At 42.2% G+C, this 15458-nt stretch overlaps 1 protein-coding gene across 4 annotated transcripts in view; it reads left to right on the top strand.

The window, feature by feature from the left end:
* Positions 1–4624: 4624 nt before the first annotated feature.
* The window catches only part of ANKS6 (ankyrin repeat and sterile alpha motif domain containing 6), a 44308-nt gene continuing 33474 nt past the window's right edge, over positions 4625–15458 (top strand). For 3 of the 4 annotated variants that reach the window (XR_012585674.1, XM_074576418.1, XM_074576420.1), the window contains exons 1-3: positions 4625–5038; positions 8266–8765; positions 12910–12954. Coding sequence is in view for 2 of the 4 variants with exons in the window: in XM_074576418.1 (XP_074432519.1) it covers positions 4692–5038; positions 8266–8765; positions 12910–12954 (892 nt within the window). In the remaining 2 variants the exon portion in view is untranslated. Of the gene's footprint in view, positions 5039–5469; positions 5533–8265; positions 8766–12909; positions 12955–15458 lie in introns of those variants that run through there. The other variant, XR_012585675.1, reaches the window with a different exon arrangement.

The following is a 15458-nucleotide window of genomic DNA, read 5'->3' as shown; positions in this document are numbered from 1 at the left end:
CTAGGTGTCATTGTTCACCATTGCTTTAACTGGGTGTAAAATAGCATTGCCCTGCGAAGAAACGTTCCCCCCCACCAGCTCCCACCCTGGCTGCTCTTTCACTCCTTTGTCAGCACAAGAGTACCTGTATTTTTAAAATATCATTCCCATTGTTCGACCAGTAGCAAGCATTTTTTAAAATAAGATGTTTGTGTTGAAAGTGTCTTTATTTGAGGCAGCAGAACGTGGAAGGGGCTGAGCCCCTGCTTGCTCAGCTCAGCCGGAGGGTGGGCGCCAAACTCCTGGGTGCCTCAGCGGGGACCCTGTTTTACAGGGTGGGCTCCAGGTCAAGGGTGCGTAGTGCAGAGGCAGAGCCTGTTGGGAACTGAGCTGGGAGGAAGAACAGTGGGTACAGAGGCCTAAAAATAAAGTCGATTTAAAAACGCAGACTTGATGAGTGAGATAGAAACTGCCAGCTATTTCAGGGATCTTCTAAGGGGCTGATGAACGCTGTGTAATTCTCATTGTGACACGCCAATAAAAGCAGGTGGCAGACTGTGGATTACTTGGGCAAAACCTGTACCAGTTTGCAGATCTCTGTAGGATATGTATGTGCATATGTACATATATATGTCTATGTATATATATCTGCATATATTATGTCTACATATATACATATACACATACACACACATACAAAATATCTTGTTCAAAAGGTCGTATGCAAGCCAGGATAGCTTAAAGCTAGTAACGACATGAATGCCAAAGGCATCGGTCGGTGTATTTGCTTGCTATAAGTATGTATTGTTGATATATTAATGTTCTCTTTAGTTAAATAGCAAACATGAACTGCAGGCAGTAGAAGAGGTATCGTACATAAAGAAAGCCATGGCCAGCAAGCTTCGCTGTCAAAAATTATCAGAACACAGTTCTGTGTGCGGGATATGGTATGACGTGACGTGTTACTGAAGGGACTGTTTGAGGTCTGTTATATTGGAAACCCGACTGACTTTTCATACGTTCTGGCGCAAACACAGTGAATCAAAATACTGAGCTGCAAATTATTTTTGAAAGTTTGATCAAAATTGTGGCATATACAGAAACATATAAATGAAGTAATTTCATCACAAAGTTATAGCAGCTGGCCATAGTAGACAAAGTGGAGACCTGCTATATAGGCCATGATTAAAACGCTGAACCAAAAACTCAAGGGGATATTACATGGTGGAATTAATCTTTGTCATCCTATACCGTCGGCACTTACCACCACTTTTTTTTTTTTTGTTGTAATTTTTCAAGATTATTTCTTTTTCTATGCCTGAAAGGACCAAAGTTAACATATGGGTCTGATGATACTGGAGAAACATCTCCTTTTCTCTGATGGTATGTCTAATATATGTGTCTATGCTTTTCCTTTAAGATGGAGATGAGAGTCTTCAGACAAAACACATGCTAAAACTTTTGGTTTTCTTTTTCTGAGAAGTATGTCTTCCTTGTGATTCGCATCAGTAAGGTTCTACAGTAGAAAATAAGCGTTTCATTCCTTGAATTGCCATGAAAATAGTGTCATGGTATTTGGGGATTTGAGATGCCACCATCCCCAGACTTTCATAATGAAGATTATGACTGATTCAGCTACCTCTAATTTTCTGGATTTCTTTGGAATGGATCGCTTGACTACTTGCATTTTTCCCTTTCTGAGATGTTTTGATTACGATGATAACTTTATAGTCTTCCATATTATATGATCCTGAATTATATATGAGGTAGAAATTTTTCTCGTGTGTCATGGTATGAGGATATGTCCAAATGTATTACATCCTATTACTACTCTAAGAGCAACAGAATTTTTTGTCACGTTACCTGGCCAATTTGTAGTTCTATATCACTGCACATTTGCCATATTATACTTACTTTACTAGCTCTACAGGTATCTTACATGCCCTAATGGTTTCCTCTGCTTTGTTTTGCAAATGATGATGGGTTCTGTCTCTTGCGTAACGATGTCTCTAAGTTTCTCTTTTATGTCGCCTTGTGTTATGAGTAGCTTTAATAAAGCTTGCGTTGGCCCATTTATCTCCCTGATGGTGTTTTGATACCATTTGCAGTGGAGACTTCTCTTTGAAAAGTTTCACAAATGGTGGCCACATGCTTGCTGTTGCTTTACCTGTTCTGCTTTTTTTTGGTGGGCCTGCTCTGTTCCTTGCACTTTTCTTGTCTCCTTTAGTCTAAAGTAATTTTTTCATTCATCAGGTTTTTCTCTGTCGTTTTAAGTTATTTCAACCTCAAGCACTCCAACACTGACCTATATAAATGAGCACATTGGTGACGTGAAGGAATTTCTTGTCAAAAGCAATGCATTTTTCACTGACTGGACAAACCAGATGCATTTTGGACAAATCTTCCAAATGACTAATGCACAATCTGCACTTGAGAATCTTGGTTTTGTTTTTTCCTGTACTATCTTCCAACCTAAGCTTTCTCCATCCTCTTACCCTAGTGAACCGTTCGAAAGGCTTAGGTTGTTCTTTCATTGGTGAAGAAATCAAGTCCTGTATTTTCCAGAGAGCTTGGCACTGCATCACCATAAGAATATTCTATAGCACTTCATTCATTTCAGAAGAGATCTGGTTATTTTTTCCTTGCCCTTGTGATATTTTGATTCTCTAGCAGTGACAGAAATCACTGAGTGATCATATCTGTACAAATGCCGCGGATGCTGACTGAAGATAGTAACGACCATCAGATGACAGCAGCACAATTTAGCAGGAGAATTTAGCACAAATAATTTCCTCTCATTTAGTAAACCCCAACAAATATCTCCTATTGCTTACTTATCAGTTTCTAAAAATAAGAGTTGCATCTTTTGCTGTTACGTTCCTAATTACATTCATGATATCTTTGGCTGGAGTTTCAAACCATTAGTAGAATTTGATAGCGTAATCGTAAGCTACATAACATAAATTTGTACGATCAACGTGTTCAGTAGCTTATCTCAAAGATAAACTGGAGTGATTCTGTCACTAATTTGACCATATCCAAGCATGCACTTTGATATGGTAAGTATGACCCAGTTTCCTTGAATCATGAATAATGTATTGCATTAATCACTCTTGCCATTCCCTTCTTCCAGACTCTGAAATCTTGCAGAATGGATTGCACTATCTGGCTTTATTGATAATGGTAAGCTCCTCATACTATTGTAAACTAAGAATGGTTGTACTGGCTAGACCAAAAGTCTACCTAGCCACGTATCTTGCCTCTGAAGATGACCAGTGGAAGCATCTTTATGCTTAAGGAAATTATTTAACATAAGTACGTATGTTAAATATTTACATATGTTACAAGAGTTAACATATGGTATCTAGAATGGAGGGAACATTGCTGAATATTTAGTTTGTCTATGAATTTGTCCTATTTTTTCTGTAATGATAAATTTGCAAAAAGTGTATTTTTTTTCTTTGCTGTGAACGATACTTTCCCAGAGGACTGGTTTAAGTGGCCATAAACACAGCCAGGACTCTTGTTTGCTGGAGTCTTTCTCAAAGTGTAACATGTTTGGCCCTTGGCCATGATGGTCCGGCAGCCTGGATTTGCAAGTGGACCAGAGGCAGAAAGCCATATAACTTGGAGCATACGGATGCCACTGCCTAAAACTAGGGGATGCCCTCATTTTAGTGGCATTTGGTGGTTTCACTACACTCCCCATAACCTCTCCTAGTCTTCTCGTCCCCAAACCCTCCACCACTGCAGTAAGTCCGTGTTCTGACATCGGAGGCAATGATTTTAATACCGAACAACCTGCCCAAACTTACAGGGACACAACACAATATCCTTAAGTGATTGGTCAACTGCAGTTCAAGAGTTATTTCATGGGTGCTTTATTTTTTTTTTTCTCACTTTGTAAATCAGTATAAACTGGAAAAGATTTCAGGTTACCTGTGAGGCCAAAGCTGAAGAGAAGGTACTTATAAATGCCACAAGAAATTGGAATTTTATGCTCAAACTCTTTAAGCAGAAAGACTAACTGATAGGCGGGAAACGTGTTTTTTTGGGGAATGATTCAACTATGGGTCTTGTATCTCTGCGAAGGAAGAGACCAGTTTGGAGCTGAGGGAACAACAAGGTGCAAGCAAAGGCTGAAGTATCATGTAAGCGGAGCGGGGCTGACAGGGAGGCACCGTGCCAGGCTGTCGAAATCATGTTACGAAGCAGAAAAAAAGGGATTGTTGTGTTGGATGCGAGTGAGGGCTTGCTGTGGTGACCCCCAGCAGAAAACCACGTACATCGGAGACACTTCGCTGGGTGGAGGTCAGCAATGGCAGCAAGAACGCGCCGTGGAAAGCGGTTGCAGCCCAGATGCCAGTGTATGACAGAAAACACCCGGGGAAGGGGGCAGGAGCCGCGGTGACCCAGGGCGAGGAGGGCTGACACCGCCGGGTCAGGGGAGGCCGTCCCGGCCGGGAGACGCGCCTAGGCCCTCGGGCCAGGCGGGGAAGCCCTTCGCCGGCTCCGAAGATCGCGGCCCTGCCCGCCTTCCCCTCGCTGCCGTGCCAGAGAGGCCGGGGCGCTGCGGCCGCCTTCGGCCGGCCTCCTCCTGCCGGCGGAGTCCCCTCCTCCCCGCTGCCTTCCCGGCGGCCGCCGAGCCGCCGGCGGCGGGGGCGGCGGTGGTGGCGGGCGGCCGAGCTGCTCGGGGCCGTCCGGCGCTGCCCATGGGGGAGTGCGGGGTTCCCCCCCAGGTCCAGCTCTTCCTCCGCGCCTGCGAGCAGGGCGACTGCGAGACCGCCCGGCGCCTCTTGGGGCTGCCCGGTGGCGGCGGCGATCCGGCCGCCCCTTCCTCCTGCGGTACCGAGGAGGCGGCGGTGGAGCCCCGCGGCGAAACCTCCGTCCCGCCGGCCCCCGCCGTGCCCGTGGACTGCACTGACGAGGCCGGCAACACCGGGCTGCAGTTCGCGGCGGCCGGGGGACACGAGCAGCTGGTGCGGTTCCTGCTGCGGAAGGGGGCCTCGGTACAGAGCAGGAACCACTACGGATGGAGCCCCCTCATGCAGGCGGCCAGGTAAGGGCCGGGATCGGGGTCTTCGGCCGCCATCTCTCCTTGCCGCGGGGCACCGGCCTACTCAGCGGCAAGGCGGCTACCGCGCCGGCGGCAGCCCCGGGGCGGGGAAGGGAGGGCCGCCGAGGCTGGCCTCGGCGGCCCTCCCTTCCCCGCCCCGGGGCTGCCGCCGGCGCTCGGTCCCTTTCGCCCTCCAAATCCTGCTCCCCAGGCCGGGGGAGGGCGCCCGGGAGCGCTATGGGGGGGATCCAGGGGAGTCAGCGTGGGGGGGGGGAAGGCGCCATGTTGTAGGCCGCGGTGGGTCGTGGCTTGGTGTGGTTATCCCGGGGGGAATATTCACCTGTTGCCTTTCCCGGGGATGGGTGAGGAGGGGTTGTCGGGTTTAAATTTGGGTAAGTATGGTACTGGGGAGTTACGTATTTTTCCCCTTCCATCTTAAAGATGTGGTGATCGGAGCTATTTGTTGGGTAAAAACCAGGGCAGAATCGCAGTCAGAGGTAACCTGAACATGAAAACACTGCTCCTCTCTTTTCTTCTGTGGAAATAAGATGCGCTTACTTCATTTTCTGTCTTTTTTAAAATTTTTTTTTGGTACGTATCTGTCTTACCTACCTGTTGAAAACTTGCCTCTGACATAAAACATGCTGAAGGAAACAGAAATAATTCCTTTTCCCTTGGCTTTTCCATATTTTCCTAAATGGCTCGCTGGAGGATATGGAAGACTATTGCTGAGGTTTTTTTTAATGACAAAACTGGATTGCTTTCTGCATCGGTGACGCTGTGCTTCGTGTAACCCGCTGCTGGGTTGTGGGAGGTTCCCGTATTGCTAATGCTTGTGTTTGCGCTTGTCTTTACATATACAAGTACCTTCTGGGTTTACAGACATGTTTTGCAGTGTTGGAGGGCAGTCTTTTCCTGTAGCAATCGAATGTTTAATTGAGAGGATAAGTGTTTTTTGGGTTTGTTTTTTTTTTTCTTGTTTCAAAACAGATTAAAATACTTGGAAGAAAAGAGTCTTTTTCAAAGTCAACATTTCTCTTTTCAATTAAAGCCCATAGAAAGTTCCCAAAGAATGAGTCACACAGCTGGTTTCCCAGTAAGAACAAGGAAGACAAGGTTCAACAATTTTGTTATTTTATGAAGGTTAAAAAAAAAGGAAAAAAGCTGCAGAAATGTTCTTAGATTTTTTCCCCTTAATGAAAACCATACGCTCGTTCTCTAAAAACAATAAACTCAAATCACTATAACCCTCTCCCTGTTTTAAAGAAATTACTTTCTGCCATTTGAAAAGCAATGTAGATATCATTGAATCCTGCGGAGAAAGCTTAAAGTGGAAGAGCATGTTTCTTTTTTCTTTTTAATGGATAACCAAAAAGGAAACATAGTGTTTGTACAAATGCAGGTTTAGAACTATGTACATGTTTAATTTTCTGGCTGTGGTTAGTCCTGTTGAAGTTGGACAGGAGATAGCATATATGCATAAAATTAATCATGTGTGCAGTGGTTGCAGGCTCTACTGAAGTGACACAGTGAAGGCTATCAGGATAGACCTAGGGACTAGGTAGGTCCTGGAGGCTTCCCCCTGCAACTATGTGCTTTCTGAAAGGAAACTAGGGAGTTTTGGTCTCCTGTCTGCAGTTAGTGGTTAGTAGCATTCTTCGGGATTTCCTCAACTAATATTTGTTTTGCTGCAGTGTACAAAGGGAGGATCAAAGCTTGATTTTGTTAAACACTGCTCAAGCGTATAGAAATGCACGATATCTGCAAGAAGAGCACAAAGTACACACCTTGTCAGTGTATTATGTATATTAAAATGTGGGATTAGTGAGCTGAAGAACGGCAAAAGGTTTCCATTTTCTCATGGTCAGTTAGCTGGTTGGGTGTATGGCATGCGTGATTGTCTTTTGCTTACTGACAAACTACCAAAGCCTCTGATAGTCAAGTTGTATTAAAGCTGGGTTACTGGTGAAAACTCGCGTCAGAGTTCAATACTCTGACCAAGTTCTTTTAGATATTCCATACAAGATGAGTTTAATGCTTTAACACCACATTTTCTTATTGGAAGATACTGGATGTTACACAGGAATTTGATTTTGCCTAGCGATGCAGCAATCTCCTGAAATCGTAACACAAGTGTTGTGGATTGGGACGGACTGGCCACTGAAACGAATGACAGGACAAGCCTAATGTGGGAACTGCAACACACAGTTGAACTGCAGGACTAACAAAATGCCCGTTAGCAGTCCCTGTATGCTCAACATCATGATGCTGGGCGCCCCCAGTTGCCAGGAAGCAATGTGTCACTGGAAGGCAGCTTAAGCCCCTTGCTCTCCTCAAAATTTGTTTTGTTGACTGCTCAGTTTTGGTGCTCTGCGTTGGGCTGATCTGCGAAGACATTTCCCCCGTGCTGGTCTGGCCGACTCAGGAAGATAATACTTTCTGTCAATTATTTTGGGGAAGGCCATTCACAGCCAGTTGTCCCACTCTGCTGATAGAGCTGTTCCTCTGAAACAAAGGCCACTCTCTGGTCCCCTTTTTGTTGAGAGAAGTTCAGCTTCCTTTACAACAGCTGTGGCCACTCGCTGTTTACTTCCCTGAGCTTCATGGGCACATGCCTGTCTTATCTGAGCCTTCTTCCATTGTGGGGGTTTGTTGGTGGTTCACAACTGGAAAGCAAGGGATGATGCAAACACAGAAGACTGGCTATCCAGTTGATAAAACGATCTTTTTTTTTTTTCTTTTTTTTTTTCTTTAGCATTGACTCTTTGAAGTTTTTCTCTACTTGTTCAACAGTAGTGAGGGTACTTAATTAAGATACCTGCAAACAAACTGGCTTTGATTCCTGAATGTGACACAGGCCTGGAAATAAGAGGATGAAAGTGACTCTGTGGTTTATGGAAGTTAAGTCTTGATGCCATGCAGTTGAAAATGAGTCTAGCACCTTGCTGCTTTGACCTCTGCTTTGATCCTCTTAAAATGGGTGTTTGATTTATGAGCATGGTCACTGGTACATGTGGAATGGTTTAATTTACAGTCCTCAGCTGTTGATTGCTCCTCTGCAGTAAGGTGACCACTGCCACATTCAGTCATGCATGCATGATCCCACCTAGTGTATTAGTTAATAGACCAATTTGGCAACAATGTTGTCCATGTTCAGAGTATGTTGGTTTTCTTTGAAAAGTCTCTGCCATACAAGATGTTAATTCTCTTCCTTATCTCTTTCTCTCAAGGTTTGGACATCTAAGCGTGGCTCACATCTTGCTGGAGAACGGTGCTGATCAAAATGCACAGAATAAGTTAGGAGCCAGTGTCCTTACAATGGCCTCCAGAGGCGGCCACGTCAGCATGGTGAAATTGTTGCTGGAATCTGGAGCTTTTGTAGACAATTACGACCATTTTAGCACGAATGTACTTAACAGCAGCAGAGACGACCTTCCCGATATCACTCCATTAATGGCAGCTGCTCAACATGGACATGAGGCAGTGGTACATCTGTTACTAGACTGGGGAGCTGATTGTAATTACACTGTGAAGACTATGGGCTGGAGTCCTTTAATGCTGGCAGCTGTTTGTGGAAAGGTGAGCTTGGCACAGCAGCTCATGGAGAAAGGTGCCAATCCTGATCACCTGAATGTACTACATAAAACACCTTTTGAAATCTCTGTTGGCTTCAAACACAAAGACATGAAGGACTACCTGGAATCTCTCACAACGATCAGACCCCAGGCAGGTATGGAGCATTAGTTTTTTGTTTCGCTTTCTTGAAGTTTTGATTGCATATTTAGAAATTGAAGGGATTATTTTGGATGTACACAATGTTCTTTATAATTCGTAACTAGACTCTTTTTAAAATGGTGGAGTAGGTACACCTACCTCAGATGAGGCAGGAATGCCCAGCTTCAGCAGATTACCTCCACGTTAGCATGAGGGCATTCCTGTCCTGCAATAAAAATCATGTGAAACATCTTAAAATGTTTCAATGTTTTAATTTTTTTTTGCATTTAAAACACATGATATAGGTGCTCATTTAGGAAGACAATTGCAAAGGCCTACTCGAAATGACACTAAAGAAGGGACATCAAAACTAGAATAGGATATCAAAGAAAGGATATTGCGAACTCAATAAAAACCTAAATGATATAAAATCTAGAAAACCTGCCTTGTAAGGAGAGAATGAAGAAGTTCAGTCTGTCCAGCTTCATGAGGAGGTGGTTGTTTAGAGGTGTGATTATTAATAAAGTGCACATTAAGGGCAGGAAGTCCAGTACTGGAAGCCCTTTTTATATGGCAGCCAAAGAAAAAACCTGAGTTTAAATTTAGAAGAATTTGAATGGGAAATAAGAAGCTATGTTTTGTGGTGAAGCTTGGACCTGGAGTGACTTCGTAGAGGCGTGCAATCTCTAATGGTTGCAATCAAGGTTAAATGCTTTCTAAAACTCATTGTTGGATTTTCTTTGGGTGTTGCATACAAGGCATGTACATGCAGAAAGCCAGGTTAGGTTAACCTAATGTTTTTTTCTATCACTCTCTGAGTATACGAAACCTCCTCAAAATCCTTTGATAGTGGACTGTGTATTCTAAGAAAACCAAGTATTAATGTGGATGAATAACAAGTCAGCACGTCCCCAACTTTTCTGTTCCTTGCAGGAGAGGGGAATGCTTAATTAACTTCAAGACGTCATAAAATTTATAAGCAACCTCCTCCCCTCAAATGTGAATATGCCTCTGTGTGTGTGCACACAGATAAACACACACACTGTACTCTTGTATTACAAAACTAGATAAAAATAACATTATTTCAATGCAAATCTCAAGTATAATGAACTTAAGAAATGCTGCTTTTATGGGTTTTAGTTTTGCCTTGTAATGCATTTGTTAGGTGCAGGGAATTAGGCAAGAGAATTGATGAAGAAACATTTTGTGACCATGTAATTAAATAATATCTGGTGGTCATGTAGCTTTAGCCATCAGCGTGGAAGGATATAAGAAATCCAAGATTTTGTAGAGAGAGGTAATATCTTAACTAGGTGATCTAAAGGCTTCAGAAGGTGTGAGCAAACTTAGACTACAAAATTTTCCCTTCAGTCTTAACTAGCATACCCAGTACTGCACACTCAACCAAAGGAACAGAATAGTATACTGTGTGTCTTTACCAGTAATTTCACAAGTTTGTTTTTTAAATTACTAAGTACCTTCGTATTCTGTTGTCAGTTTTTTATGTGTAATTTCCTAGTTTGGTTTTTTTAAGATAAAGGTTAAACTTACTTGCTGTCACCTGCCAGTTTGGAATGTTAATGAATTTAGTTTTTAAAAATTTTTTACTTATCGCAGGTATCTCTCCCAGATATCTTTCCAAATTGGCTTTTCTTTGTAGATGGTTCTATAAAATAATGTTATTAACGTCTTATGTTAGTTTTGTAAAGTATTGTGGATTTGCTCCTTTTTCCTTCTGCAGACGTTTGTTTATGCTAACAGAAATGCATTAGATCTGTTCCTGAAATCAGACAGTTTGGTTTGGACGTTATGTTGGACATCTGAATGTCCATAAGTCATTTCAGAGTGTGAGACCTTATTCTGTATGTAGCTGTTTGGGGACACTTTTTAAGGTATTTGTGCTTTATGATGCAGAGCAGTGCTGGGAGGTACTTAACAAGAGGGTTTGGAAGAGCTGCATCTGGATTTTTCAGCTTTAGAGTACTTACTATGAAATCTAAGGATGTGGCTAGCCCTAGAAAGAACCTTTTCCAGGTGCTACCACCCATCCAGCCATGGTGGCAGAAAGCGTGTGACGTAGGATAGTCCACTCTAGGTTCTCTGCCACTTGTGATACCCAAATAGGCTTTTTTAAATCTTACCTAATTATGTCTGTATTACACTGCTGTGTGGACATGTCTGCAATCCCCCAAATTGTTATGTTTTATTTAAATTTGGTGTCATTCCTGCAGGTCATGCTTCCCTTGTACTTTAAGAAGCAAGGACAAAAATCTGACATCTCTTTCTGCTTCAGAGTAGGTGTTAACTTAGTCAGATGTTGACTCATAGGTTAAGGTGGAGCTAGGGCATTCATACAGCCATGCTACCAGACGGAACCGGCTGACTGTAGACATTTGCTCATGACCAGTCTCTGAGGAATAGACATCATTTGGTTACAGTACACAGAGAGATGCAGACATCTGTGGGATTCGCTAGTGCAGCGCTTTATACCTTGCCTGTGTGTTTGCACATACAGAACGTATGTGCAGGCAGAGTTGGCCTGATGAGTCTTGAAAGTCTTCTGTAGTCATACAACTTCAAAGTATTGAAGAAATGCGTTTAAGCTAGGAGAATGGACTTGCGTTAAAGAAGGTCGGTGTTCCTGTCGCCTCTGCTGAGGGAGAGTTTCCATCAGCAGAAGGGTCGTAACTAATCGGGGCAGAGAGAGGGGGGAAAAAATGTTAAGCCTCCACATAAATTTCTGCATTGGTTTGTGAACATGGCTTCAGTCTCCTCCTAGCATTGAGTCTTGTATATCCTGGGAAGAAAAAAAGATCCTCTCTCTTATACAGAAGGCAGTAGAAAAGGAACTTGTCTTCTAATCTATTGCCATAGATAGGGTGAATTGCCTCCCAAAAGAAAGCAACTCTCTTCTTAGGGCTGTTTTCAGTAACAAATTCAAAACAACCTGAAATGGCTTGGGTGTTGCTTGTATTTGGTCCCTGTCTTTGCTTCAGCTTACTCAGATGGTAGTCGTTCTTTCTGGCTTCTCCTCATGGTCTTCTGCTCCCTGAGGCTACCTCTCTTCCAGTCTTTTCACATGCCAAGTACAGAGTCTGGTCCTTTTCTAAACTAGTCTTTTGAAATCTGTTTTCCAGTGGTGAGATCATACACAGTTCCTTCTGTAAGATCAGTTTCTGAACCAGGACAAAATATGACCCATAGCTCTCTTTCCCAGTCTTAAAATTAGAGTTTCTTATGTTTTTTGGGGCTTCCTAGCAATTGCTTCTGTTCAGCATTTTTAAATTACTTCCTTTGCAGTCAAGCTATGAACATTAACCTTTTCTTATCATAAAAATGGTAGAATCGGGCTCGGAAAATCTCTCAACATCCTGTTGTTTTCCTTAAAATCCTATTGGTTCTGTAGTGTCAGTAATGCTTTGGAAGATGGAGGAGGATACATTTTTTCTGGCTTGAGTAGAAGGTGCAAAACATGTCACTATTTTTTCCTCATGTTACGTAGTGTCATCAGTTGCAAAGCACTTTGAAGGCAAGTCGAAGGAAAGATCTTTCACTCAAAATACTAAAATTTGTAAGTTCTTATTTTGGGGATGATGACCTGGGAGCTGAAGGATATCAGTTAATGCACAAATAGCAAGCTGTGGACTTAAATCATCCCTATTATTTTTGTGACCTTCACAAATTAACCTGGCAATACTGAAGAGGAAATAAAAATGAGACATCTTGTAAAACTCCTTTTGAGTCACCTTTCAAAATAATCTTGTACTATTTGAGTGCTTGCTGTTGTACAGAGGATTACACTAGACCACAGAACCATACTGTGGTTCTTTAATTGATATTTTAGCCTTCCAGGCAGGAAACACAGAAGTTTCCAAATACAATTTCCAGATAGTGAATGAAAGTTGAAAGGCAAAGGCCTGTACTGGTGCTTTATTATAGTTTGTAGCTTTAATTGTGCACAGAGAACCATACAGGTGAGTCATTCTTCCTAAAGGGAGTAAAAAGGTTATCCGTGCTTTCTTTGTTTTCATTAAATGTATGTCCAAATGTATGTTTTATAGTACCTTTATGTAAATTTTAATGGTCCTTGCTATAAAAATTTTACTAGAATTTTTTTCTTTTTTAATGATGGCTAATAGAAGTATTTCTATTTCTTCCAGATACAGAAAAGAGGCAGCCTGATGTCTTTCATGCTTTGAAATTGGGTAAGTAGGACTCTTCTACCACGTCTGGTTCTTGTAACCTCAGAGCATGTTTGTTTGTTAACGTGGGAAGCTGAGGCGTGTTCTGTTTTTACATTTTTTTCCTTATTTTTTTGTTTTGTTTTTTTGTTTGTTTGTTTTTTTCCATATTTTTCTTTTAATTTTAAAAATACATTTGTTTCTGTAGTTTAGATCTTTTCACATTCCAATATAAGAAGATCTTTTATGAATTCCTGCTTGTCCCTTCATGACAAAATGGTGCGATTTAGTAGTTGCAGTGATTCCAAGGCCATGCTACCTTTAATAAGATTTTTTTTTTTTTTTTTTTTTCCTTCTTGGCAAACTTGAAGTACGAAAACAAAAGTGCTAATTGGTACAAAAGCGTGTTAGCATTGTAATTGCTCTTTAGAGTCTTAGGTCTTACATGTTCTTTCCTGAGCAAGAGTGACTTTCATGAGCACACAACTGCTAAAACTGTTCCATGGTGAGCAGAAATAGGCAGTACCATCCTGATTTAAATTTCATCCAGGCTTTGATGGGTTGTACCCATGGTGGATGGCAGGCTGCTTTCTGGTTACCTATTTTCCTGGATCTTCCAGAATAGGAAAAAGTACTGAAATTATGAGTTTGGCTTGAGGCTTACTGTCTGGTAGCTTTGGCATGAGAAAGAGGACTATTCACTTTCTGCTGAGGTTCCTGATAATGTCGCTAGTCAGAAAACTCTGCACTATTTGCTATCTCTTCGAAAGGTTAGAGAGATTCAGTACTTGAACCTTATCTTATTACTGCTCTTACAATTGATATTTTGCCATTTAAATAAGTTTTCAGCTATATGATAGCACGTTTATACTATTGCCAGCAGTCCTAGCTATGTAGACAGTCAGAAAAAAAAGCCACTCAGCAGTAAAGTTCCTGATCTATTTTTTTTTCCAAATATTGAAACATGTTATTCTCATGTGAGATTAAATCTCATGTCCAGTGAAGTCATGAGAGGTGTCCCATGAGACCCAAGAGGTTTGTTTCTTCTCCAATCAGCCTGCCCTTACTTGGGACTAAAATGTCCCAGACAATGAGGAAACATTGGTAATACAGCCTTGTGCATTGTGGTGGACCTAATCCTTACTGGGGCTGTGTTTTCTGTGTCTGTGGCCTAGAAAATCGGGTCACAGTGCACAGAAAGCTGGCTCTATCCTTCCTGACTGTGATAGGTACATACAGAACATGTGAGCTTTAGGGGTGAGCACAGCTGCCTCTCATTTCAGCTTTTTAGTTCATGTACCCATTCCTTACTGTAACATAATCATGAAACCTTCAGTATGATTCACCTTGCTTTCAACAGGAAGCTGCAACCTGAAGAGAGCTCTTAAGTCAGCAACTTTCACAGTTTTTGATGAATTTTTACTTTTTTTTTTTTTTTTTATTATTTGTAAATGAGTGATTTTTGTGTAGGGAAATACCATTTTTTGCCAACATCTGTCCAAATGGATTTCAGCAATGCATCTTTAGATTGACAGTTATCTTCCAAGTTTTATTTTTATTGCATTCCTACTGAAAACTAAGAGGTGTGTTTTAAATGGTCAAGCCTGGCCTTAGTGTTCAGGTCTCATCCTGGGTTTGGTACAGCAGTTCAACAGTTGCTTTTCAATTAACCATCATAAGTCACCATCTCAGGAACTTCATGGCTTTTCAGGCTGCCAGAACTAGAAATGAGCAGACATAATAGTGGACAAGAAGGTGGTAGGTAACCATACTGGGAGCTCCTTCTTAAATGTTAGCTCACATGTAAGCTACTGTCCTGGTTTCAGCTGAGATAGAGTTAATTTTCTTTCTAGTAGCTGCTGTGTTTTGGATTTAGTATGAGAATAGTTGTTATATTGATATCTTAGTTATTGCTAAGCAGTCAAGGACTTATCAGTTTCTCATACTGGCCTGCCAACAAGAAGGTGGGGGGCACACAAGAAGCTGGAAGGGGATACAGCAGTGACAGCTGACCCCAACTGATAAAAGCGATATTCCGCGCTGTATGATGTCATGCTCGGCATATAAAGCTGGGGGAAGAAGAAGGAAGGAGGGGACGTTTGGAGTTACGGCGTTTGTCTTCCCAAGTAACCATTATGCGTGATAGAACCCTGCTTTCCTTGGAGGTGGCTGAATACTTGTGTGCCGATGGGAAGCAATGAATGGGTTGCTTGTTTTGCTTTGCTTGCATGCGCGGCTTTTGCTTTACTTACTAAACTGTGTTTATTTCTTTATTTCAACCCATGAGTATTCTAACTTTTCTGATTCTCTCCCCCGTCCCACTGCAGGGGGGGGATGAGCAAGTGGCTCTGTGGTGCTTAGTTGCTGGCTGGGGTTAAACCACGACAGCTACCAAAACCTCTTTGTACGGAGGACTCAGGTCTGTTAGATTTTAGAGAGTTCAGCTGCCCTTCTTGTACCCCTGTAACTTTTGAGATTTATAAATGTTAGTGCTAGGTCAGAAGGATTCTTATGGGGGGAGCCAAATG

This window comes from Larus michahellis, chromosome 2, assembly GCF_964199755.1.
Source record: "Larus michahellis chromosome 2, bLarMic1.1, whole genome shotgun sequence".
NCBI classification, from domain to species: Eukaryota; Metazoa; Chordata; class Aves; order Charadriiformes; family Laridae; genus Larus; species Larus michahellis.
This window is presented reverse-complemented; position numbering and strand designations above follow the sequence as displayed.